This window comes from Aspergillus melleus, assembly GCF_016097325.1.
Source record: "Aspergillus melleus strain CBS 546.65 chromosome Unknown contig1, whole genome shotgun sequence".
Lineage (NCBI taxonomy): Eukaryota > Fungi > Ascomycota > Eurotiomycetes > Eurotiales > Aspergillaceae > Aspergillus > Aspergillus melleus.
In genome coordinates this window covers 357156-382021 of record NW_025763370.1, presented here as the reverse complement: position 1 = coordinate 382021, position 24866 = coordinate 357156, and the positions used below count along the sequence as shown (strand labels likewise).

Here is a 24866-nt window from a genome sequence, read left to right as displayed (position 1 = left end):
TCAAATCAATCCATCTGCCTGGAGAAGCTCAGACACGAATCTCCGACACCTGGAGATCCAGACACACGTGCTCTTGGCCAGCTTTGCCCCCCGCCGTGCACAGTACGTTCCATTTCCAGGGGGATTTGATATATCCACAAGTGGAATGATAGAACGTTGGCTTTATTGATGCTTATTCTCCATATGGTCTCCCATATCGCACTTAGTGTTGCTCTATGCATACACTGTATAGGGGCCTTAAGGTCTGTCCAAGTAGCGTAAACTTCGCTCCAGTTCATACAACAATCCAGACAATCCAGAAACCAATACTGAGCGCATTCTACTCCAGTGTCCCCGCTTGATCCACACTTTAGAGTCTTGACTCGCACTTATCCAAGCGGGTGTCAAACGATTACATATATCGCTCATCGGTCTGGCTGCTCGTAGATAGTTGCTGATGCCTGAGGGCTCAGGCCGCAACTGCGCCTCCCCTTCGATTTCAGGCACTCATTGGGATTTCACCATTCGCTGCTCCTTTACTTCTAACATTCAATTGAAGATGTTATTGCTACACTCCTCCAGCCACCATTCAGCTAGAACTAACAACCACACCCTGTCACTCCTTTGGCAATTTTGTCTCCTTTTTCCGGTTCAAGCTAGTGTGAGTGGTCTATTGGGCCCTAATGCGCGTAATCCCTGTACTTCAACGTGTGACCTCAGCCGCCAGCAATAAAAGCTACGGCTTACTTGGTAGCTGACGTTCTACTATCTGTCCTTCTTGGATTCTCCTCTTGTCCTGAAATCACCATGACAGTCACTTTATTAGACCTCCCCAACGAGTTGTTGCTCCACATAGCCCGTTTTCTACCCAACCAAGAAGATGTCAGTGATTTGAGTCGCGCCAATCGACTTCTCCACACCGTTCTGGACAGCTATCTGTATCATTATAACGTGCATCATGATTATGCTTTCGCCTTGACTTTCGGCGCCTACATAGGCTGCCGCACGGTGGTCGAGAAATGCCTGGCCGCAAAACCGCCAAACATCGACGCACCGCCTTACTGTCTCCCAGGACGATCCCGGGGCTGGCCTTCGCATAATGCTCTTTGCAACGCAATTACTCGCCAGCATACCGATCTAGTGGAACTTCTGCTCGCCTACGGTGCGAGCCCCCACGACGGGTGGCGAGGCAAGCTCACTCCGCTCATGATGGCTGCTAAGCACGGCAATATAGAGTCGATGAGAATGCTCATTGAGCGGGGCGCCGATGTCCATGCCAAAGATGGACTGCAGCAGACCGCACTTTGCTACGCTGCCGCGAGAGGTGGAGTCGAGTTCATTCGTTTCCTTCTCGAGCAAGGGGCCGAGGTCAACATTGCCGGGGAGAATGGCAAAACTCCATTTCTTCTTGCTGCAGGTTCAGGTGATCTCGCATCAATGCACGTCCTTCTTGACCATGGGGCCGATATTTCCATGATCGATGCGAGCGGTCGAAATGCCCTCTGTGCAGCTGCGAAATCGGGCCAGGTACCTTGTGTGCAATATTTACTCGACCATGGCGCTGAATGTCAATTATCGACCGATATGGGCCGAACGGCGCTCTTCGATGCGATTCACTACGGCCGGGCTGAGGTCGCTCAATTTTTACTTGGCCGAGGCGTCATCCTCGACCGGAAGGAAGAGCTGATGCATGCAACAGCGCAGTCTGGCCACCTTGCTTGTTTGGAAATTGTTCTCCGCCACGGCGTTGATGTGGATTGCAAGACTCAGAGTCAGGAAACGTCTTTGTTATTGGCTGTCCGGTGTGGATATCTCAATGTAGTGGAGCATCTTGTAGGCGTTGGAGCCGATATTAATTCCCCAGACATGAAAGGTCAGACGCCGTTATCTTTGGCTCATGCAAGAGTGGACAACAGGATTGAACTACTATTGCTTGGAAAGAAGATCCAGTGTCGTCCGCCTTAGACAATGCATATGACTGGCTCATTTTTACCTTTCTCCTCCTCGTATCTTCGAGGCTGATGTCGCAATGATTTGGTGCACAGGCTAGGCTCCAGGGTAAGCACGAGGCAGATATATATTCGCCGTGATGAGGAATCTCTTAGCAGGAAATTAGCCACACAGTATGAAAGACTCGAAGTTTGAAAGTGGCTCACCAATAACCAGCAGGTCTCTTGTTCACAACTCAACTAATGGTAGTAATTTGGCAGAGCATGCCAGACTTCAGACTCGTGTTGAGCAGCCTCGCTTTACTTTCTCTCGGCAAGGCTGACGGTCAGTTCTCGTGATTTGCTGGCCGGGCAAGTGGGGCGGAGTGTATCCATGGATCTCCGAGTTGCAGCCTTGTTCTCGTCTTTCTTCTCCTTCCTCTCCTCCTGGCTGTTTATTTATCAGTCCGTTCTCCCCACCCACTCTGGTCATATCAGAGCAAGGTGTTCCCGACACACATTCATCATGGCTAGCGAGAAATCTCAAAATCCTTTCGAAAACCTCGGTCGGCATGCCGAATCCGACGACCCCTTCGTTCCCGGCCCCTCCAGCAGCTCCGATCCCAACTTCGAGCCCCCTCCATATACAGTGGCTCCTGGGCCCGAGACGCACGAAACCCGTGCCACGCCGGCCCCAGCATCACAGTCGCGGCGAAACAACCCGATCGCCATCCCTGCTACCGGATCCTCCAACGACTCTCCTTTCACCCGTGCTTATGCCCCGATCCTTACCGACTACAACCTCCCTCGCGAATCTTTCCTCAGCTTCCTTGACCAGCTAAACAAAGTTGTCGCCACAAGCCCTCCGTTGCAAGTGCTGGATGCGACGGGCGGTGTCTTGCAGTCTGTCCCGATCCTGTTTCCTCTCCACTGGATCGGCTCGGCGGTCAGCGGGCTGGCAAACCTGGGGAGCCAGGGAGTCTCGAAGAGCCGGACAGACTCGGCGATTCGCCAAGCCAATAAAGATATCTTTGGTCCTCGAGGCCTCAAAGCCGAAATTGCGAAACTGGACGCGCTTGCCCATGTCGCCAATATCCCCATCCTAGACTCTCAGGGCAAAGTGAGCCGTCAGACGCCTCTTCTTCAACGGCTGTTGAATGAGTCCGGTGATAATGTCAATGAGCCTATTCAGGACCTGGACCTGCAACAACGTCGCATCAAGATACTGCAGCCGTGGATCGCTGATCTCGAGCTAGAAATCTTGCCCTGGACAACCAAGTCGAAATTGACTCGGTTCAATGCCGCGTTGAAGAAGAGGAATAATGTCGGGCAAGCCGAGTCCTCAAGGGACGCGAAGTCTCATGTCGACGAGGAAGAGACAGGGCTGCGGAAAGGTCTCTGGCTTATTATCAGGCCATTGGATGCGAACTGAGAATGTTCTTTCGCATGTACACCATCATTTATTACGGCCGCAGATATACGATCCGTAACATTGGGTCTGTGCTTATCTCGGAGTGAGGCGTTCTGGGCTCATTTGAACTCGAACTTATTGTCACAACTATTCTATATACACTGAGTGTGCTGGCGCTGTCGATGCTTAACAACGTACAGCGAGCGTTCATTAATATTGGATTTATGGTATCAACAAAAGGGGTATATGTATCAGAGCAAAAGTGCCGCTACCATTAGAGGTTCGAAGGGAAACTTCTGGCATGGGTCCACACGGAAGGTGACTGGAGAGTGGCCAGACGGGGTGTTGGAAGAGGCGAAGTATGAATAGACCGAAGATCTGCGGATGCAGTGTTTCTGACAGGTCATCACCGCTTCCCAGGTTTGCTTTTCATTCTCATTCTTTCCCTGTCCCTAGCTCGACCGGCTCCGGTGCCGGTACGTGGTGAGCAAGCGTCTGCCCCGGAAAGGGCTGGCTACCCGCCAACTCCGCCGTGGGGTATACTTGCGTACCAGCAAGCTCGGGCTTATCATACTGACTCGGTTGCACCGGGTTCTCCGTCCCGTTGGTGTCAGACACCGCAGCAGCATTTCCCCTGCGCCGACGAAAGAACCAAATGGCTGTACCCACCACCAAGAGAATGACTCCCGCGGCCACGCCGACTCCGATTCCTGCCTTCGCGCCGGTAGAAAGCGTGCCCGAGTCTGGGGAAGACGTTGCAGACTGCGTCTGAGAGGTGGTCGAAGTTGGCGAAGCGGTAGCGGCCGTGGTTGTTGCTGAAGTGGTCGGAGGGAGGTGATCGGCCGATTGATAGCGAATCATGACTGCGTATGCGTTGGCTCCGTATTTATCTTTGGAGGTCGTCGTGATGAGTCCATCGTCAGGGTCGTCGGTCATGTAGGTGTATACCTCGGTGGTGTCGACGATTCTCGTGCATTTGTTATTGTCGTACCAGGGCCAATAGGTGTCTGTTTGGCAGATGTACGAGCTGCCAAGTTTTCGTTAGATACGCGTTGATCATTCGTTTTGTCTTCAAATGGCTGATGGCAGGAAACATCATACCTGGGACAACACGTCGCCCTCGTCTCCGTCACTGTCCCAACGCTAACCAGGTTGGAGCACGCCTCTGTGTATCCGGTCGGACACACACCGGGGGAGTAATACGCATCAGTCCCTGTGCTCCAGTCCGACGGTAGACAGCCGTCTGTCGTGGACGGTCCGAGATGAAGGTACTGGCACGGCGACGACTGATCGCCAACCATGCATGCGAACCCGCTCGCCTCATACAGCAGCATGTGGTAGTTCGTGCATGACGAGGCTGGCGTGAATGTCGTTGTAAGTGCTGGGATCGAAGGCGGAGGCCCGCTGGTCGTTGTCGCCGTAGCTAACGTCGTTGTCATGATGGTTTGTTGAAATCAATAGAAAGGGGTCCTCCGCTTTCACATCGACATAACTTTTGATAGTGCACTACACGTGGGAAACAGGGCACAAAATCAGTGAACCAAACTATTAGAAAGAAAAGACAACAGCGGAAAGACTAGGGACGGGGAGCAGCCAGGCTGACCGCATCCCCCACCGAACAATCATAACCCTCCCATCTGTTCATTCTTAGTCCCAACTAACTAGACCCGCTCATGAGTCCAGGAAGTTGGGAACCCGACTAGCTCAAACCAAGAGCCCGTTTCGGGAAAACGTGGCGATCCTTCAAAGCGATCTGCGGCTGGCGTTTCCCGCTTCGGAGCTTTGGACCACACCTTTTGCTTCGCGTTTCGCAAGGACTTGAGGTTCGTGATTTGCTGGTTCATTGTAGCCTGTGAGGTGCAATTTCCCGGGCCCACCATTGTAGGCAGCGTTTAGTGTTACTGGCCGGGAGGGAGATTCCAGGAGTCAGCCTCGTCTTGTTTACTTTGGGAGTTTGCTGGGCTTTACTACTCCGTACTCCGGAGTACTCTATAGTCGACGAGGTCATCTGTTTGGAGAGCGGAACTCAAGAGCTAGACATGGTCGACGCGATCATTCATCACTCCTATTCGATCCGGTACCTTGCTCCTCGGCGATTTCATCAAGTACTCAGTGTGTCGGGGTCGGTGTTTCGTGCATGAGACCGTCTCGGGAAGAGATTTCGTGATGTTTCCACCCCTAGCAGAGGGGTAGTTGGGGGCCAAAGGGGCGCTTTTCGCATGCAAGGCTTGATCACGCCCCTCCGAATCTCTTGTTCCAACATTGGATATGCAAATATGTCAATTTACAGTTCCGACCCAGGGCAAATCCGTTACTGCGGATGGGTCAGATGGGCGATGTGATAGCTATTATGGGAGCGTTTCATGCTACCCCCGTCACAGTTGTTTGCGTAGCTGTGCTTTGAAGTGAAGGGCGTTGCTGGTGGCTCTGAATGTACTGAATATGTGCATCGAGAGAACGATCGCTGTCATGTAGGACTTTTGAACTGCTCAGGGGTTTGGCCATCTCACAGCAGCGTAAGCTAATTGACATGGCAGCGGATAACTACATTCGTTCGTGCTGTGCCATCACTCCCCAGACCTCAAAAAGAGTGTTGAATTGGTGAGATATCAGTGGTATGGTTCGATCCCCAAACATTTGGCGTCGGTCTGGACCATGTCACTACCCAATAGGCATGCTGTATAGGGCACTCATCTGCGAGCTGGCCGGAGGATTGTCGATGGCTTTCCAGATTTACCCATGATTAGTGAAGGCTATTAGTGATCTAGACTAGTACTGTCTTGGAGGGATTGGCTTCTAATCTTAGAGTGTTGGTTTGAGAGAGAACCCATTAAATCTTTTTGGAACTTGGAGCAACGTATAAGTAAATTGTTCCGTAATTGGTTCGCTTTCACCCTGGTCACGATATCCCTTTGTTATTTTGGGAGTCATAATTCGTAGAGTGTTGGGTCTAATGTATCCCTTAGAAATTCTACCTCAGACAAACTGAAGTCGTTGCTGGTATCAGGAATATCCAGAGGCGATCTTTCATCCAGCATCATGGAGTCCGCAAGGCCAACTTCCCGCCGAAGCGCCTCTATCCAGGCCGGTTCATCAGCATAGGTCTGATTCCAAGGATCATCATTCCCATACGCAATCCATCGCGCATGGTCCTGGACCATCTGATCTGAAGGATGAATGCCGATTGCCATTTGCTCGCGGAGATATCTATGAATCTCCTGTCGGAGTCCCACATATCGACTTAAGGCATTCGGTGCTTCATTTGCGAAGATGGACTGTTCATCCTCAATACTCCTCACTGCAGTGCTTGTTAACCACGGATCCATAGTGCGTCGCTCTTGACCGATCAAGTACGGTGGCATCGCGTTTTCCACGAGACACTTCACATCCGGCTCAAAACCCCATTCGCCTTTCCATTGGTTCATGTCCGCGCCTTCTTTGAAGTGATTTGCTATGTGCTCGACTCTTTCTTCCCAGGTCTCGAAGTTCGCGTCGCAGAAGCCGCAGCGCGAGATCAGACGAGGCGTTAACTCCTGCCAGTCGTCCATGGAAGGGTGATAGCTGACGTCATGAGTCAGGCGGAGGTGTTGTCGGAGATGGTCTTTTCGTAAAAAGACCCTTTTTCCTGATGGCTTCTGTCGACAGGCGAAGTAATTGTGCGTTTCAAGGTGCTCTGGATCAGAAGTCGTTTCTCGGCAGAAGACACAGAGGCTACCACCACCAGCCTGGACAATGCCTCCGACCGGCGCACAACGCCATCGATCAACGGGTAGATGGAGAGCCTTTTCGTGTCGTTGCCAGTCGTATTTACTTCGAAATGCGTCGCAACAAAATGTGCACTGATACGGCCGCGCGTCGTCTTTCTTACCTTGCTTCCTTGATTCCATCGGCCGAGGGGGTCTTCTGCGTCGATGACGGCGGGCTCTCATTCCCGGTAGAGGCGTGGGTGGGCGTTGGTAAGGGGTCGAGGAATGAGAGTGTCTATATGACACCTCGGAGCCAGATGACTGACTGTGTTCAATAGAAGGCGCTCCGAAGACAAACGAGCTCCTAGAACTGTTGCTCGACCAGCCATCTAAGGCCACGCCACCTTGCGTAGAGCTTTGGTCCGAAGAGTACGGTGTATCCGCTAGTGCGCGCATGATGTCCGATGTGGCAGCTGCTTCGGTCTCAGGCGGAGAGTGCTTCCATCGTTCGAGCGGCGAGAGGAAGGAATTGTTGACTTGATCGGTTGATGGAGTGGGAAGTCTCCCAATCATCTTGCGTCGTCGCGCGTTTGTAAACCAATTCGTGATTTGGATCTTGCTGAGTCCGGTCTGCTCTTCTAATTCGTGTTTTTCTTGACTGGTTGGGTACGGGTCTTGCTGGTGCTGGCTGAGCCATGCGTTCAAGATCTTTACGGCAGGGTTGGGTAGTCGCTGAGATGTCTTTTCCTGATGGGAAGACGCTCGACTTGAAGCGGCTGATTGCGCCCGACTTCCGTGCGCTGGTTCGGCATAAACTGATTGAGAAGATCCCATGCTTGCGCTATCACGCGCGGAGGGGCTGGGGTCCTGGAAGGAGCCTCGATAGAAAGTCTCTGCATTAACTCCATGAGGACGCGTTTGATTCAGCTGACCCGAGGAGTCGGAGGGGTGCGCGGACGCTGATCTGGGAAACGCGATGGATTCCAAGTCGGCGTGTGAGTCATTGTTATTGACCCTATGGATGGCAGTCTCGGCGTCCTCGAGTGTCAGTCCTAGAAGAGGATCATACGGAACAGTATCACTGGGCTGGATGGTCTCAGAATCGATATGAGGCAGGCATAGAACGTCGTCGCAGAACTTAGGGGGGCATTGATTAGCGTGACTCATGCTGAAAAGGGCCGGCGGGCGAGGTCAAAAGGAAGAAAGAACGACTCTATGGACCCCCGCGCTCTTCGAACAGTAAGCGCGAGTTTCGGATCCACAATTATGCCAAGCACTCCAGGTTGCGCATCGGTCGTTGTCTTAAGGTTGAGGTTCACGGTCGATTGGCATGCTCTGCCTGGGTGATGATGTCATGATGTCGAGGTGTATCTAGAAGAACTTTAAATTTTCCTATTTGAGCTAGTATTCTTATATAACATCTCAATTTCAAGTTGAATGGATTGAGAAGCACTAAGGAAGGGAAGTTTTCATTCAAACAGAGCTCTATAATTAAGGCACGCCCTGTGTCACCAAGACCCACAAGCCGAGGATCAGCGATGATACCCGACTCCGAACTCGGCCTGACTCTATACAAAGAGATTCAGTTGGACTTGAGTTAGCGCTCTACTATACAAACTTTTGATCGTCCGGAGACGACTCAACCGTTAATTTACGGAGAAATAGATGTTCGGAGTCGAGGTATACCGGCACTGGCCATTTCACACAAATGAAACAACTGGAAGACAATTTTGGCTTCTTCAGCCAGATAGTCCGACCACTGTAGGATATTATTATTTCGCTCACAACAAGCTACAACATCAATGCAATTGAGTACCCAAATCCCAGTCGCTCTGCAGCTATCTTGAACAGATTCGCTTCTTGATGTAGTGAACATCCATGCCGGTCAGTCCTCGACACGCCCTGTTCATCACAAAGATGCTATGCGAATGTTTGGGGAGAGACAAGGAAAGGAATTGAGTAGTATAGTGTAGGAGCGTGTTAGAGAACAGGAATATTTTACCTGTCGAGTATATGTATCCTGTTATAGATGACGCGGAAGCGTCCGAGGGGTTGTTCCTAGCTGTGCCTAATGGGAAGGGGGAATCGCGATGAAGGTCGGGATTCGACATGAGAACTGGATAGAATGTGATATCAACAAGGGAAAAAGTATCAACTACTCTTGGATTCAATAGAGCATGAGGGAAATAAGTTCTAGAGGATAGACATTAGGAAATATACAGGTCATCGTTTAAATTGATACTGCAAAAGGGTCACATCGTTGTCGATGAACTTGCTAACCAGCGTTTCAAAAGTCCCAGCGGCATGTGATCAATCGATTGCATGGTTTCCTCGCCACCAATACGAGGAAATCGTGCCTTGAGCTGGACTATCTCATCCCTGCGATCTTGCTTCGAAAGAATTGCTAATAAGATCTCTGCAACTGCCAGCACCCGTGGACTTTGAAGCTCAAGATTCCGCGTGTTGGCCACGTTGGATAGAATTGTGTTACAGCATGTCTCCGCTTCATCTAGCTTCCCTTCATGTAAAAGAACATATGTGTATCCCCAATAAAGATGAATGCGGTCCGGATGATCGGGTTTGACAATTTCATGAAGATCTCGAATCAGCTCACTGGCTTCTTTCCACCGTTCACAATAGATGTATGCTCTGCACAGATTACCTTTCGTCATCATCATACCCACATGGTCCTTTCCCAACGTACGCTCGACAATGGGAATGATTTGTTCCAAGATACGTGCTGCATCAGTAAATTGGCGACGCTCGCAATAGATCTTTGATAGGTCGTTTATCGACCATAAGGTGTAGGCGTGCTCTTCACCAAGGACCTTCTTGCGTCTTTCGAGTGTGTTAGATACGTGGCGCTCAGCCTCGTCCAGGTTAAGCTTCTGAGAGCATAAACTCATGCCGAGTTCATTTCTCACCATCAGTGTATCAGGATGGTCCGGGCCAAAGAAATGTGTGCGTTTTTCGAACACGGTTTCGAGTAGACTGTGACTTTGAGAATGCTGGCCCAAATGAAGATATGTTCTGGCAAGGTTGAACATGGCGTTCAGAGTCAACGGGTCATCTTCTCCCAGATATCGGCTCAGGACTTTTACTGCGGCTTCTCCTGTCCTTTTAGACCAGTTCCTCTGGCCAGCCAGCCACAGGGAGCGTGTCAAATCATCCAAGGCGAGGCCATACGAAACATGCGCTGGTCGCCAAGGGGGCCAGCTGAACCAGTAGAATAATGATGGCCGGACCCACCACTGCATCGTCCATATTTCTTTCTGGAGCATCACGCATTTCTCGATTTCAAATAGATTCCAATAAGAGTTTGCTAACGCCCGTTTTGCAGCAATGGTGTCCCGGTGCCATCTCCCGAGGCGTTTTGCTCGAAAATCCACCACGGCATGCTGCAATGTTCGAGCCCGTTTCCAATGACCCAGCTCGGCATATACCAGACCAAACTTCTCAAGGTAGCAAGCCTGCTCAGCGCTGCAAGGAAGGTCCGGATACGTGGCTTTGAGCAAGGAAACACATGCATCAATATGCGGTAATAGCTGTCTGCGAAAGGCACGACCGGATGTTTCAAGCTGCAACGAAATTGAGCTAGCTAGGATCGCGGCTGTAGAGCCTAGCCAGTCCCGTTGTGATGAGTCGTCTAATCGTTCTCGAGCCCATTCATAGATCGCGGGATGCATAGAAAAGCACGCTACTGGACTGCGTCTGCGCGTTGATCCAGCTCCTAACTCGTTTGAGCGAGTCATAGAAATGATTGAATGGTCGTAAAGTGCACGCGCTGCTGCCAGAACTCGGTCTTGAACTCCTTGCGTTGAGCTTGGTTCCAATAGAAGCGGGACTTGAACTTGGGATTGTAAGTCCTTCATATCATCCGATGCTCTGGAAAAGACATCCGCGGGGATCGAAGCAAAGTGCATGAAGGCGAATATGTGAATTAAGCAAACCGCATCCTGGTACCTCTGGGTTTTGCCGTTGGTAATCTCCTGAAATGGTAGCTCCCAGGTGGCAATGATGTTAACATCTGTCGCACATCGAATACTCCGGCGACAGAGCAAAGATCTGCGACAGCCAAGCAGAGAGTCCAGGTATCTTTCCAATGGTAAGAAACTCTCGCGAATCGTGCCAGCGGCCTGCTTGAGGGCGAGAGCTAGATACCCGAGCTCGGAAGCAATCACCTCGGCTGGCTTCCTGTTTCGCGCATTTAATGACTGCGGGTCTCCCTCTGGATAGGCCAAACGGAGGAGAAGTGTGATAGCTTCCTCCGGATTCATGCCCTTGAATTGAAATGACGAAATGGTGCTGTATATCTGGGCTCCAGGATTGCGAGTTGTCACCAGAATATGGCCGTTCCCAGCTGATGGGATAAATCTTGACAAATTCATTTCCGGATGGTTGGCATTGTCCAGGATTAACAACCATGGCTCGTACGTTTGGGAGAGCCATTCTAAAGCCGCACTGGCTTCGCCGCCTTTGCCAGCCTTCTGACTTATGCTGCTGTAGCTGTTTTCCGCGTTGATCTCAGTTGAACAATCGACCAAAAATAGTCCCCAGTACCTTAGAACACACTTAGCACGGAGGTCTTGATGAATTGAGAACCTTCGGAACATACCTGTACCTGTTTTCCTCTGCGTACTTTAAGCAAAATCGGGTTTTGCCAGAGCCTGGAAGCCCGTAGATCACACATATCTTAGGGCTTTTTGCGTCCACATCTCTCAAGCGCTCTGTTAGCAAGTCTGCCTGTTCTTGCCGGCCGACATAATATTCTGACTGAGGGGGGACCATCCAGTGGGTATGCGTATAGGGAATCGGATTCTCATCGGAGACTTGAGGATAGGTCGGAATCTGTGGCGAGGCTTCCAGACGAATGGAAGGAATGGGTGAAGTAGATCTCGACGGTACACTAGGGTTTGAATGTAGGTATGCCTGAAGACTGGATAGCTCGTGTATTCGCTGCTGGTGCACGATTTCGTTGTCTTGCTGCCACCTTGTTTGAATGGACTGCACAGCCTTTGAAATATAACTATCCAATGCGGCAAATACGAGTCGGTATCCAGGAGAATTTTTGCGACTGAATTTGGCAATCCCTGAATGGGTCGCATTCACTCCGCATTTATCCACGTCGCTCCATTCTGGTGGAGCCGCCGACGTCCTCGGCACCACTATTGCCTTAGCATGTCCAAAGTCGGTTTCGATCTGCTCCCAAAAGTTGTAAATCGAGAACATCTTTACTAGTGGTGCGAACTGATCGTTGATCTCCGCGAGAGTCTCTGACCCCTCCAAAAGGCTCAGCGAGAATTGACTGGGGCCTAGATGTTTCTCGCTTTGCGTATAGGATAAGGACTCCCCGGGGATGCCATGATGCGGCGTTGCCATAAACAGAATACCATATGTTGATCGAAAAATGGATCTTTGATGTTCGACCTTCGGGTCCTTCCTGGAATTTGAAAAGGATAACGCTCGCTTGACCAATAATCCACCAAATCCATGGCAGATGAATATTATGGGCCGTTCTTGCACTTTATGAATCGTTCGATCGGCCACCAACTCCATCACCAATCTGATAGACTCATCATAAATCCCAGTTGCAGCGGGTCCGCCGGGCGCCATGAGACTGTCCGTATCATATTCGTAGGAGAGGATTCGAGCTCGATATTGTCGGAATGGAAACAGGTCGCGCAGCCATATCTGGCCAGTGTTGGGGTCACTCCATGTTTTGAGTCCTGTTTCGTATAACCCGTGAACGGCGACGATGCTTCATTAATAAATTAGGTCTGCCACCCGTAACAGCTTCGGAATTTGGAACGACTTACTCAATAATAGAGTCATACGATTCCCATGAGGACTCACCGCACTCTGTCAAATCAGTAACCGACATGTTGCTTCGGCGCGAGGTCTTCATTGCGGCTGGACCCCTTGAGAACTCAAAGCAAAGCACATAATCTGTCTCAAAAGGCTCCACAATCAGATGTTGCGCGTCATTGTTTATGAAAGGGCGGACTTCTTGCCGCAGGGTGACATCCGCCGTATGCTGATTTGTGTTAATCGGCGCGGCCCGCAAACGCACCCCGGTCCCAATTTCTCGGCGCGGGGCTGATCATTGGCCGATATGAATAGCTTCATTCCACCCGCCAATCGGAGAGACTATGAAAGCGCCCGGATGTGAGAACCCCTCTTCCTGTCTGCCCGCCCAAAAGACGGTTGCATGAGACTTCCCATCACGTGTAGCTGCGCCGAAGATTTGAAATTAAACTGCCTCACGGCGCGCCCGGATCCGGAGCTTGCACCTTATCTTCTTTTCCCAATTGACAAGCTGGTAGCACAATGTTCATTCTTTTCTGTCTCCTACTCGCTCTGGCCTGTTTTGTTCTTTATCGCTTTTACAGGGCCAAGCGCATTCGTGAGGTAAAGCTGTCACGACGAAGGCTCGATCTCACAAGCCCCAAGCTAATGTCATGAAGGAATATGATGCCATTGCTCGTCAGCATGGGTGTCTTCCGCCGCCACTGCTTCAGAATCAAAGACCTCTGGGAGTCGATAGGCTGGAGCAGATTTTCCGTGCCAGTAACGAGTCCCGTTTGATGGAGCTTTTTCTCTTCCACTTTCGTCAAACAGGGTATACCCTTCAACAAGTCTTTTTGATGACCCCGGCATACGGCACCGTTGATCCCGCAAACTTGAGAGCTATACTCTCTTCGAAGTTCTCAGGTGCGGCGACACTAATCCATCCCTTGCAATTAAGATATTGACAATGCGATTAGACTGGGACAATGGTCCAAGACGAGCCATCACGTTTCCAATGTTCGGAGACGGTATATTCACGCAGGAAGGCGATGCATGGAAACATTCTAGAGACATCCTCAAGCCCCAATTATTCCATAGGACATATGAAAACCTTGAAGTGTTCAAGCAGCCAGTGGATGATCTTCTAAACGCGCTTCCGGAGAAAGGCGGCATCGTTGATCTGCAACCCCTGTTTTTCCGCTTCACACTGGATGTCACGTCTGCATTTTTATTTGGGGAGTCGACATACACATTGCGTTCCCCTGTCGTTGCAGGGGAGAACACATTCGCAAGTGCTTTTGACACCGCTCAGAAATATGTTGTCGAGCGATTCCGTCTGTTGGATCTTTATTGGTTGATTGGCGGTAGAGAGTTTCGTGAAGCGTGCGAGCGAGTTCATCGTTTTGCTGATCAAATCATTGATCGAAACTTAAGACAGGAGTGTTCAGAGAAGCGTGGTGAAAATGAGACGTTTCTGAATTCAGTTGCTAAAGAATGCCCCGACCGTGATACTTTGAGGGGCCAAATTGTCAACATCCTTGCTGCCGGCAGAGATACTACGGCTTGCCTTCTTTCCTGGACCTTGTAAGTGCTGGACTTCACCACGGAGTGCTATGCTAACGGGAATCTGCTATAGCTTTCTTCTTGTGCGACACCCTCATGCCATGCAAAAGCTCCGAGAAGAAGTCGCCCAGTTGAATGAGAAAGGCGATGACATACACAGAGCGGATTTACGAAAGATGAATTACCTCCAGAATGTCATGAAAGAGAGTAAGCTATGTTTCTACTGCATGATCCTTGACTGTCATCTAACTACTCCAGCTCTCCGTTTATATCCATCTGTGCCAGTAAACACTCGAACAGCAAAAAACACCACCATCCTGCCCACCGGTGGCGGACCCGACCGACAATCACCCGTCTTGATTCCGAAAGGCTCTGCCATGGCATATAGCGTATATACTCTTCACCGCAGGCCAGACCTGTTTGGTATGGATGCTGAGATTTTCCGTCCCGAGCGATGGGATGAGGATATGCCGTTGAATCGGGACCCAATCACCCAGCAATGGGGTTATTTGCCATTCAGTGGGGGTCCCAGAACTTGCTTAGGACGTGAGTACTCCCAGGCCCTTCCTAACCTCATTAGTTTAACATCTGCTAGTGGACTTTGCGCTCGTGGAAGCAGCTTACGCAATTGTGCGGATTATGCAGAAGTATCCCAATGTCAGACTTCCCGAGGGAGAAACTGTCGAGTTGACTGGTGTCGAAAAGCAAACAGTCACCTTGGTCCTCCAGATCAAGGATGGTTGCAAAGTTGATTTATCCTAGGCAGCGGTCTTTTACAATTTCTTTACTTTTCTTTTTGTCCTTCTCTTTACTCTGTCAGCTATTTGTTTAAATGCGCCGTAATTCGTAGATGTACTGTACACAGCTATACTCGAAGTTAGACGTGAATATCAACGCTAACCTCCGACTGGATTGGGGAAACTCATAAAGCTGATTGAATTCAATACATAATTATACTACCTATCAGAAACAAAGTACCAGATCAATCACTCTCATCATAGATCTCCTTAGCTTCATTCTTTCGCATCGACCGGACAAGCTCTTTGTTCTCAACCCATCGGCGCCCAATTTTGTTAGGCGCCTCTTCTGAGTAACGCATCAAGGTGGCAACCACGAGCCTATAGCCCGGTGACGTCCGTGTCGCAAATTTGCACATCCTCCGATGATCTGCTTTGATTCCTGCGCGGTCGGTGTCATCTAATATAGGAGCTGCGGACGTTTGCGCCACGATCTGATTTGATGGTTAGTACATTGTACAATGTCAGTTCGGCTTGGAACCCACATAATCCCATTTTACCCCTAAGTTGGACTTTTCTTGTTCCCAGAAAAAGAATACATGGAAGCTTTTCATCTTAGGCTGGAAGTTGTCGGTGATATCTTGCAGAATTTCTGATCCCTCTCGGAGGGCTTCTAACAGCTGCGAGTCCGTGTCGACCACCTTGGATGGCAAGACATCAACCATACGTTGAACGTAGTTTGCCAGAATTGCCTTGCTGCTGCCGTGATGTGGAGTGCCGAAAAACATGATTCCGTAGGTTGAGACGAATATAGAATGAATATGTTCCGACTTCTTTGCCTTCCGACTTTCTGAGTAGATCAGTGCCTTGGGTAGGTCAGTAGAGCGTTCTTCATATGCCAGAATTGGCTCTTACTCTCTTGACTATGATCCCCCCTAGGGAATGACACAAGAAGATAATCGGCCTTTCTGTCGCTCTTTCTATCTATAGTTTATGCATTAGCGAGGAGGGAGTTCTTTGGTCAATGAGGGATTGTTCTCGTACCTGGCGATCGGCGGCTAGCTCTTGGACCAAAGTAGTCGCATGCTGAAGTATTGTGTCAGAAGAGGTTCTGCCGAACACGGCGGCCACAGATGCCGGATAGCTGAATGTTAGGACGCGACAGTCGGGCAAGTCCTTGGGCAGCATCCCCTGGTCAGCCAACCAGAACCTGCCAGTCTTTCTCGATGTAAATGTTGTGAATGCATCTCCGTTGAGGCCGTGTACAGCGACAATACTGAGCCGAACTGAGTTAATATGCGGGCGTATTGGTCATTGGCGCAACTCACTCTATCACTGGGTTCTCTCCGCAATAAACTGTGGTTAAAGCCCCCGTTTCTTCTCCCTCGCTCTCTGACGTGTCTGAGTCCCTGGGTCCTTTTCGTCTCAAGATATTGCGTGGCATCGTGGTATGCGATAATTAGAAGTGATTCGCAGTCCACAGTCCCTCTAAATTCGAGCAACTCCTTATATATCTAGCAGTGGCTACTCATAAACCTGGGGGGCTCGAGCCCACAGGCTACAATAAAAAGAGGGGTAGCCCCTGAGCCTCGATCAAACACCTTAGGCTCTGTAGTGTGCATATTCATTGGAAATTATCTGACGGACAAGACAGATTCTTGCTCAGCCTTGTTGAGCAGCGCGTATCGAACAGGGGTACATTTATTGCCGTCCGGTTGGGTCTCTACGCGCCGGGTTCGACCGTCAGAATTTGCGCCACATTCCGCAAAAGGACCATATGTACCCCAGCCATAGGCCGCTCATCCAGGCTCTGCCAAAAATAAGTAGCATTCCTAGTGAAGTGGCTTTGCTTCCGGATGCGATGAATTTAAAGCCCTTGGTGTAGATTAGTATTAGTCGCGGCATTGAGCATAGGAGTTGATGTGATATTGCGGGAGACATGATCGTACCTTTGACAAAATTCTGGATGGTAAGCTTAACGAGAAAAGCATGGTCCCTAGCTCATAACTACCTCTACTAGCAGTTGCCCGTGCTAGGCTCAACGATAGTGAGGTGGCAATGCCACAGAAATATACGCATTCATATCTCTAGAAATTGTATGATGAAAATGGAATATTGTGATGAGTCTTGCAAAGAAAACAGATTTTTTAGGACGGAAAGTACACCCTGTTTGTTGTGTCGTTAAGATATATCCTACTGGATGCTCATTTGACACGAGGTGCCTTTGTGATTCTGATAGAGGCAGTGCCCGCGGATGTTGCTGCTATCGTCACATGACGGCTCAAGATTCCTATGATTAGAATCGGTTTTAGAAAGGAATGTTACTAACATTTGGAAAAAGCCTTCGAGGCAATGGTCGAAGATGTTCCTCACGAGGAATGAGTTCACAGATACAGAATATCACGTTGAATGAGCATGAGGAGGCCATATAATAAGACACGAACGGGGCAAAAATGATTCGTCTAATCTATTACATTTCAATCTGAAAGGGAGCAGTGGAGAAAGTAATCTTACCACAGTAGGGTATCTCCGAAATCTCTGTTTCTCTCAAGCCTCATTGTGTCAACTCCTTCTCGCGCTTAAGGCCACGGGCTTATCTGCCTGTATTTCCAGTCCAATACGGTTAGAAACAAGCCAAACTACATTTGTTCGCTCATCCACAAGAATAAGCGATGTCAAGGACCCAAACCGAAAGAATGCAAGCCGAGTGTTTGCAGTTAATGCACTCCTTAGTTCGATCATAGCGTTTTACATTCCACACATCATTGGAGCCTATTATGTATTCATCTGAGCAGCCGCCGGAATGCAGATATAGGGTGGATACTGTTGGATTTGTCTCACTAATACAATAGGAGGCAAATCAAGTCCAATGAGTTGGTACTAGATACATCCGAATACCAAAATAAGTTACGGTTTTTTCTTTCTTCCCCTGAATCGCTAAAGTCTAAAAACGCACCACGAGCTATATTAGATTTACTCGTTATCGACGCAAGTTATTTTTCGACGATGGTCATGTTGCTAGGCGGTTATACGGCGCTTATCATTGGTACCTCCTTCTCATAAGTATTCCCTCGCAGCCTCATATAATGCTACTAAATATGTTGATTCAGATAAGCTAGGTCCGAGGCGACGAAGGTCTATCGTGGCATATGAACCCAGGGTGGTATACATGGGTCGGGACTGTTCGGAGGTAAGCGCCGCCCTAGAATTGAACGGCTCGGCTTTGGGTCATCTTCCTTACCAGTTGCTTTTATTTGAAGTGACTGCAATGTGGTAGATTTTGATGAATAAAGATAGAGCAAAATGTGGAAAGAGAAGGAAGAGGCCAGTGGCTGAATGGCCAGGTAAGGGTATCTTGTCCTTTACTTTATTCCTAATTTTAGATAAAGTACGGATTCCTGGAATACACGGGTTTCAATTTTTCATAATGCCATTTGTGGAAACGAAATAGGTCTAGGTAGGACTGGTCAAACCGACATATCACTTATCAATTAAAGCAGATAAACCTGCCTTATGGGAGGCAGATTCACTGGAAACAAAAGGAGCGGAATAACAGCCGCTGAAGATATATCCATGTTGCTGCTAGCCGCCGGGATACCAGGATGAAGTGAATTCAATCCTCGACAGTAGCGCCAAACTAACCGCTACCCTCCTTTCTTTCTCCTTATGTCCCCCCCTCCCTTCTTCAACTGTAGTTGCGTTTATATAGCTAGTCCGTTCTCTCTAACGGCTCATATAACTATCCACTCGGTTTTAAAAGAAGGACTCGGGCATTGTTCTATCAAGCTTTAATTTTCCTGTTTACCACCGGCTACGATAAATGTCCCATATGGCAGTACCCATGTGCGGGCGGACAGGCGTCTGAATGTATCAGTGCACTGGGCGGTAAAATAGCAAGAATCATTTGCTATGGGTGATCCAACGTTAAGCGCTGCGTTGGCCGTTGGAACCGCCACCCTGCATGCATTGAATCGAAACATCTTGACCACCTAGTCCCATTTCGTGGACCCTTTCGGCGTCCCGCTGGTGCCAATATCAGTTCATTGGCTATAAGTCACCAATGATCTCTCTTTCTCAAGTTAGTACTAAGCGCTTGTTTCATGCGTTCAGGATCTTCGACGACTAGAATAGATCTTGGAGCTTTTTTGCCTATAATCGTGTCTATCACGGACAAGAATTTTTAGATCCAGAAAGCGCGCGCGTACCATCGTAGCATATGATCGCCCAGGGTGAGGTGTGCCTCCACTTTTGCTATTACGATGGACGTTATAAGTAGGACGCTTCTCCTCTGGGTCTTTCAAAATCACTACAGTCCTGCTCCATTTACCAATTTTAGTTAACGGCGTTGTCTTTTCATTCAATCCACTCCTACACTGAAAGCCTAAAACTTGCTTATAGACTATCGGCGTTGAATCCAGTAAGTGCATCCCTTATACCCGAGTTCGGAATGATAACTCTTCTTTATCGAAAGGGAGCATGTCGTCCTCACATATGCACCCTCCAGCTGTGATACAGACGGCCGCCACGGCAGTCGCAAACGCACTTACTGCCAGCTCGAAGTATGCTCTAGTTGGCGGCGGTGCGTGCGTGGTTTTGGGGGCTACACGAACAACTCAGGACGTAGACTTCGTCGTTATGCGAGGCCAAACTCCTGCCGCACTCCAGTTACTCCGAGCCTCTCCCCATTTCAACGTTGAACCAAGAACAAACCACACGACATTCAATGCGGAAGGAGCCAATGGCGTGGAGATCGAGATTCTCGCCCCTCCCGCTCTTTTCAAGGAGACTTTCGATCAGAATACCGAGGTCATCACTGTTGGGAATGTGAAGGTCCTCAAACCGGCCCTGATTCTCAATGCAAAATGCCGTTCGATTTTAGACCGACCCAGTGCGTCCAAGAAGAGTACCGATGCTAGTGACATCATCTTCATTCTGGGTTTTTGCGCTCGGGACCCAATGTATCTCCCGAAGGCTGCGAAGGTGCCAAATGCAACCAGGGAATTTGTTCAAATGTTCATTGGACGATTCCGGAATCAAGATGCTTGGACTCGCGCTGGGTACAATCTGCAAACTGGTTTGTTCAGTGCGTCTCGATTAACTTTTGGTTGCTAACGTTGTTGTTTTAGGTCGGTTCACCCGTACTTGAGATTGTTGACATATCGCAAACCCTTCCGTTGTCGCATACATACTTGGATCATCAGGGTGATGTGCCGCAGAACTCAAGAAGCCATTCCTCACCTTGCTATTGTTCGGCTTATTCCGGTATAGCTCTCCTGTATTCTGATATGCCCATACAAAGGGAACGATGGAGATTCCAAGGACGTACTTGCTAAATGTACCAATTTTTGTTTTCTTGTGCCTTAGTTTTAGTGACTTAAGTAACCGTACATTAAAACGTTACTATGCAATTCCTCACTCACTTTTCAATTACTGCTGTCAGAATATCCCTAAGACCTTTCCAGCCTTAAAGGTATTTGACCTTATATGACGCGTAGTCTTTCTTGCGTTGGATCCTAGCTATATCATAAATAGACTCCCTTCATCGGCATACTGCAGCTACTCCACTGATTCATCGTGCACTGGGTCTGGAAGGCGAACTTTCCCCCAGCCACCAAAGAGGGCTTCATCCTCGCGAGGCGCCGAGCATTCCTGTAACTCATATCGACCCTGCAAAAGCGCATCTTTAATGCCACGTTGGTGGTTTCTGAAGGGGAAGCCTAATGAATCCATCCCGGCAAGTACATCGAAATGGAACTGGCGATGCTCGTATTTCATCTGGTCGGCAAACGATCGCTCTTTAAGTGCCGGCACGTATTCGTACAGATAGTTAAAATAACATGACAGGCGAAGCAATAATGTGGGGTCCTCAGTGGGACCGACCAACCAGCTTTCAATCAGGGCATCGAGTAAGCCTGGCAATAGGGGGAACGACAGCTTTGAGGAGTGGGAACGGTTGGTCACAGGAACTCTTTCGAGAGGTGAGTCGGTCGCGAGAGGGAACTTCCAGTCTGAAGCGAGGAGAAGGACCGTCTTCGTTTTCTGGTCGGGGGAGATCAGTGGTGTTTGCGGAATTGCCACAACTGAATCCCCAATTCGACGAGGGTTTTGGGTATCAACAGTCCATCCAGATTTCATAAGGGCGTCGGCAGCGGTAACAATGTCTAAGACAAGGACATATAAATCGAAGACTATCGTGGGAACCCCATGGTGTACCAGAGCATCTTCAAACCAAATGACATAGGGGATCCCAATGTTCTCGAATACGAGACAAGATTTGTATCTTATCTCCGGCCCATACTCAGCGGGGTTCCAAAGAGGTTCTGACATGGTGTGGGAAGACCCGTAAAGTGATCTGACGAAGGGGATGTTGCAGGTCGGCGGGAACGCGGAGTTATGCAGACCGACAATACCAAGGTGCGTCAGCTGACCACTAAACTACATACGGACTGCGGCGGGAGCGATTATTTTATCGCCCTGCTTAACAGATCTGGATAGATTCTATGATATTGTTTATTCGATATTGTTAACGTGTATGATTCCGCTCATTTTTTCTGTGTATTCGAAGCTTCTTTACTACTGGGCTTGTTCCGTATTAAACTGTGGCCAAGGCTGCTGCTTCTTCTTCGTTTTCTGATGCGTTTTCTGATGGGTTTAGCTTTTCGGACTCCTTCGATTCCCTTCGTTTTAAAAAGCTTAGTGGCATTTGTGTAGTGCGACGGGGAGGACAGGCGATAGATTTAGGCGTCAGTCCCTATATATTGAGCAATGCCTACCGATAGCTAGGGCGGCCCGAGGGCAAAGGAGGGAGACCAATCAGCCTCGATTGAACGTGGCATTAGCATTGGCGTAGAGCCGTGAAACCTTCTTGGTCAGTGTTGCCCAACAGCGTGTATCGAGCTGGGGTACATTAATCATAAATCTGGTTGGATCTCTACGCGCCGGGGTTGACCGCCCGACTCTGTGCCACCTGGCAAGTAGACAAGAGACACATGAGGCAGAAACTGAAATTCTAGGGATGGAAAGTATCAAGGCGTACGCCTTTTGCTGGTTCATCATAGCCCCTACCGAAACAGAGCGTTTACAGGGGTCATCGTGACCATTTAACAGTTAGAATCTGAGATAGAACGTCACCAATCCACGCTTACGCCTAATTGACGACACGATGATCATTTAAATGAAATCAATCTTCAGTGGGCTAAACCCGTTAAGTCCATTCAAGAATACTGAACGCAGAATTACGTCTTCAGAAGAATGTCCGAGTTTCATGCAGGCCGTCAGCAGCGGCGCACATAGTTCGGCATAAGCTCGGTACCGAGCTTTTCCCGGGGTTAAACGTCGGTGACATCAGACTTGCCGCCGTCCCTTGCTGTCGCAATCGACACGTCTGAAAGGATCTTACTTGTTTCATGGTGAGAGATTTTTTCTTGCCATGCCCGGGACGAAATCGACATGGGCCTTTCTCTGAATTTTCTCCTCACTTGCTCACCCGACATGTATCTCTGCATGCAAATCTCCCTTGGCATTGGACGTGGCCGCCGCTGTCAACTCGCCGAGGCCGGTTTTTCCCTAAAATTATTGTGCAAATAACGTGCACAGTAGCATGGCAAGCTTGGGTTTTGCTGTCAGTTTTCGAGTGACTCATAATGCAGTATTCATTGTCCCCTTGAGGTATATTGATCCTGAGATAGACATGATGGATGTGGACCTAGCCCTGAATCGACCCGCTGTGTGGGGACAAGCACTGATGTCTTTCCGACGGAACGCTAATTTTGCAGCTCTTATCTGATAATCCAAGCTCTGCGGGTTTTCTAGAACCGTGGTGGCCTGCAGGGTAAGCCCGATGGTGAAAATGTTGCACGGCGGAAACCCGGCACATCTCGGCGTTCTGTCGGCACAGAACAACTATATACATGGTCGAGGTCTCGCAATTTGTAGATGTACATTGTGAATACATTGAACTTATTTCACGCATTTAGGCATCGTATCTATTTTATTTCTCTTTTGCTTACTCCTATTCTAGAATCAAGATGCCTTCTTCAATACCGGACGAACCTCAAGGCGAGTCTGAGCCCTATTTAGATCAACACTTGTTGAGAACCGAGACAAGAGAAAGCTTGCGCAACCTGGGAATTTCTGAAAAGGCGCCTCCTATCGATATCAATTATCCGGAAGCCGGCCATCATGGAGATCCTGTCTTTCCCGAGGAGTATGTCCTCGAAACAAACACAGGTCTCGTGCCCCAGCGAACCCTAGAACAGATGCGGTCCCGCGCCTCACGAGCGAGTTCACCAAACGAAACGAGCGAGAGTGACGTCGAGAAAGGGCCTGCTGAACCGACAGAATTTGTCACCTTCAAGATCGGCGATCCAGAAAACCCTTTCAATTGGTCTCGAGTGTATCGGTGGTATGTTACAATGGTTGCATCGGCGCTTGTGGTCTGCATTGCCTACGGCTCGTCCATCGTCACGGGCGGACTGGGTCTCATCCAAGAACAATACAATGTCTCGCTTGAGGTTGCAATCTTGACCTGTTCTATCATGGTCTGCGGTTTTGCTGTCGGTCCTCTCCTCTGGTCTCCCTTGTCCGAAATCATTGGTAGACGACCTGTCTACATCATCTCTCTGGCGCTTTATGTCATCTTCAACATCCCCTGCGCCCTGTCCCCTAACATCGGCGGCGTGCTGGTCTGCCGCTTCCTCTGTGGTGTCTTCTCCAGCTCTGGTCTATCCTTAGCCGGTGGCACCATCGCCGACATCTGGAGCATCGAAGAGCGAGGCATGGCCATCGCATACTTCGCGGCGGCCCCGTACTGCGGCCCCGTCGTCGGTCCCATCGTTACCGGCTGGATCAACGTCGGCACTGGCCGTCTCGACCTCTTCTACTATGTCAACATTGCATTCTCTGGCCTCATCCTTATCCTGGTCGGTCTGATCCCCGAGACCTACGCGCCGGTCATCCTCAAGCGTCGCGCGGCCTCCCTCCGCAAGTCCACCGGTAATGAAAACATCATCACCGAACAGGAACAACACAAGCCCAGCCTCGCCGACATCGCACGTACCAACCTCATCCGTCCTATCAGCATGATCATGACCGAACCCGTCCTCGACCTAATGTGCATGTACATTGTACTCATCTACTCGATGCTCTACGCGTTTTTCTTCGCGTATCCCGTGATTTTCGGCGAACTTTACGGTTACAACGACGGCCAGATTGGCCTAATGTTCATCCCCATCCTCATCGGCGCGGGGTTCTCCCTCCTTCTCACGCCTCTAATTGAGAACCAATTCAAAGAAATCTGTAAATCGCGCGCACCTACCCCCGAAGACCGACTTATCGCAGCACTAATCGGGGCGCCTTTTATCCCCATCGCATTCTTCCTCCTCGGCGCCACATCCTTCAAGCATATCATCTGGGTCGGGCCCGCGTCGTCCGGAATTGCCTTCGGGTTTGGTATGGTGCTTTGTTATTATGCCGTGAATAACTACATCATCGACTCATACCAGAAGTATGCGGCTTCGGCGCTTGCGGCAAAGGTCTTCTTGAGAAGTGGCGGTGGAGCGGCGTTTCCACTGTTCACGACCCAGATGTATGATCGGTTAGGATTGCAATGGGCATCGTGGTTGTTGGCGTTTATTGGAGTAGCGATGGTGTTCATACCGTATGTGTTTTACTGGTTTGGAGGAAAGTTGAGGGCTAAGTTGACGAAGGGGTGAAGTGCGATTAGAATTTGGTAATGTTAAGGATATAATGAGTGCTGGAGGTTGGTGGAGGGATA

General features: G+C 49.6%; 10 protein-coding genes across 12 annotated transcripts; 5 read left to right on the top strand and 5 right to left on the bottom strand.

The window, feature by feature from the left end:
• Positions 1-786: 786 nt before the first annotated feature.
• Positions 787-1944, top strand: LDX57_000153 (ankyrin repeat domain-containing protein; the record flags this gene model as incomplete). The annotated part of the gene is made up of 1 exon (XM_046081800.1): positions 787-1944. One exon carries the CDS (start codon positions 787-789, stop codon positions 1942-1944), a length of 1158 nt encoding a protein of 385 aa, XP_045937756.1.
• A 489-nt stretch (positions 1945-2433) lies between these two features.
• LDX57_000152 (uncharacterized protein) lies at positions 2434-3339 on the top strand (the record flags this gene model as incomplete). The annotated part of the gene is made up of 1 exon (XM_046081799.1): positions 2434-3339. The coding sequence occupies one exon, from the start codon at positions 2434-2436 to the stop codon at positions 3337-3339; it is 906 nt and encodes a 301-aa protein (XP_045937755.1).
• Positions 3340-3753: 414 nt separating this feature from the next.
• LDX57_000151 (uncharacterized protein) lies at positions 3754-4757 on the bottom strand (the record flags this gene model as incomplete). Its single annotated transcript, XM_046081798.1, has 2 exons — positions 3754-4345; positions 4420-4757. 2 exons carry the CDS (start codon positions 4755-4757, stop codon positions 3754-3756), a joined length of 930 nt encoding a protein of 309 aa, XP_045937754.1.
• A 1488-nt stretch (positions 4758-6245) lies between these two features.
• LDX57_000150 (homeobox domain-containing protein) lies at positions 6246-8385 on the bottom strand (the record flags this gene model as incomplete). The annotated part of the gene is made up of 1 exon (XM_046081797.1): positions 6246-8385. The coding sequence occupies exon 1, from the start codon at positions 8169-8171 to the stop codon at positions 6246-6248; it is 1926 nt and encodes a 641-aa protein (XP_045937753.1). The 5' UTR covers positions 8172-8385.
• A 52-nt stretch (positions 8386-8437) lies between these two features.
• LDX57_000149 (uncharacterized protein) lies at positions 8438-13113 on the bottom strand. Of its 3 annotated transcripts, XM_046081794.1 has the most exons (3): positions 12821-13113; positions 11620-12762; positions 8438-11564 (listed from the first exon to the last, which is right to left on the bottom strand). In XM_046081794.1, the coding sequence occupies exons 1-3, from the start codon at positions 12907-12909 to the stop codon at positions 9257-9259; spliced, it is 3540 nt and encodes a 1179-aa protein (XP_045937750.1). In that variant the 5' UTR covers positions 12910-13113; the 3' UTR covers positions 8438-9256. The 3 variants fall into 3 exon arrangements, with proteins under 3 accessions (XP_045937750.1, XP_045937751.1, XP_045937752.1); XM_046081795.1 differs by having other exon boundaries at positions 11620-13113; XM_046081796.1 differs by having other exon boundaries at positions 8438-12762.
• A 73-nt stretch (positions 13114-13186) lies between these two features.
• LDX57_000148 (cytochrome P450) lies at positions 13187-15309 on the top strand. The gene is made up of 6 exons (XM_046081793.1): positions 13187-13412; positions 13469-13715; positions 13769-14375; positions 14428-14561; positions 14613-14900; positions 14950-15309. Exons 1-6 carry the CDS (start codon positions 13332-13334, stop codon positions 15114-15116), a joined length of 1524 nt encoding a protein of 507 aa, XP_045937749.1. The 5' UTR covers positions 13187-13331; the 3' UTR covers positions 15117-15309.
• A 27-nt stretch (positions 15310-15336) lies between these two features.
• On the bottom strand, positions 15337-16279 carry LDX57_000147 (uncharacterized protein; the record flags this gene model as incomplete). Its single annotated transcript, XM_046081792.1, has 4 exons — positions 15337-15585; positions 15637-15957; positions 16007-16075; positions 16136-16279. 4 exons carry the CDS (start codon positions 16277-16279, stop codon positions 15337-15339), a joined length of 783 nt encoding a protein of 260 aa, XP_045937748.1.
• Positions 16280-19726: 3447 nt separating this feature from the next.
• LDX57_000146 (uncharacterized protein) lies at positions 19727-20237 on the top strand (the record flags this gene model as incomplete). The annotated part of the gene is made up of 2 exons (XM_046081791.1): positions 19727-20165; positions 20218-20237. 2 exons carry the CDS (start codon positions 19727-19729, stop codon positions 20235-20237), a joined length of 459 nt encoding a protein of 152 aa, XP_045937747.1.
• Positions 20238-20647: 410 nt separating this feature from the next.
• On the bottom strand, positions 20648-21418 carry LDX57_000145 (uncharacterized protein; the record flags this gene model as incomplete). Its single annotated transcript, XM_046081790.1, has 1 exon — positions 20648-21418. The coding sequence occupies one exon, from the start codon at positions 21416-21418 to the stop codon at positions 20648-20650; it is 771 nt and encodes a 256-aa protein (XP_045937746.1).
• Positions 21419-23118: 1700 nt separating this feature from the next.
• Positions 23119-24804, top strand: TPO3 (MFS transporter; the record flags this gene model as incomplete). Its single annotated transcript, XM_046081789.1, has 1 exon — positions 23119-24804. One exon carries the CDS (start codon positions 23119-23121, stop codon positions 24802-24804), a length of 1686 nt encoding a protein of 561 aa, XP_045937745.1.
• Between the last annotated feature and the right edge of the window lie 62 nt (positions 24805-24866).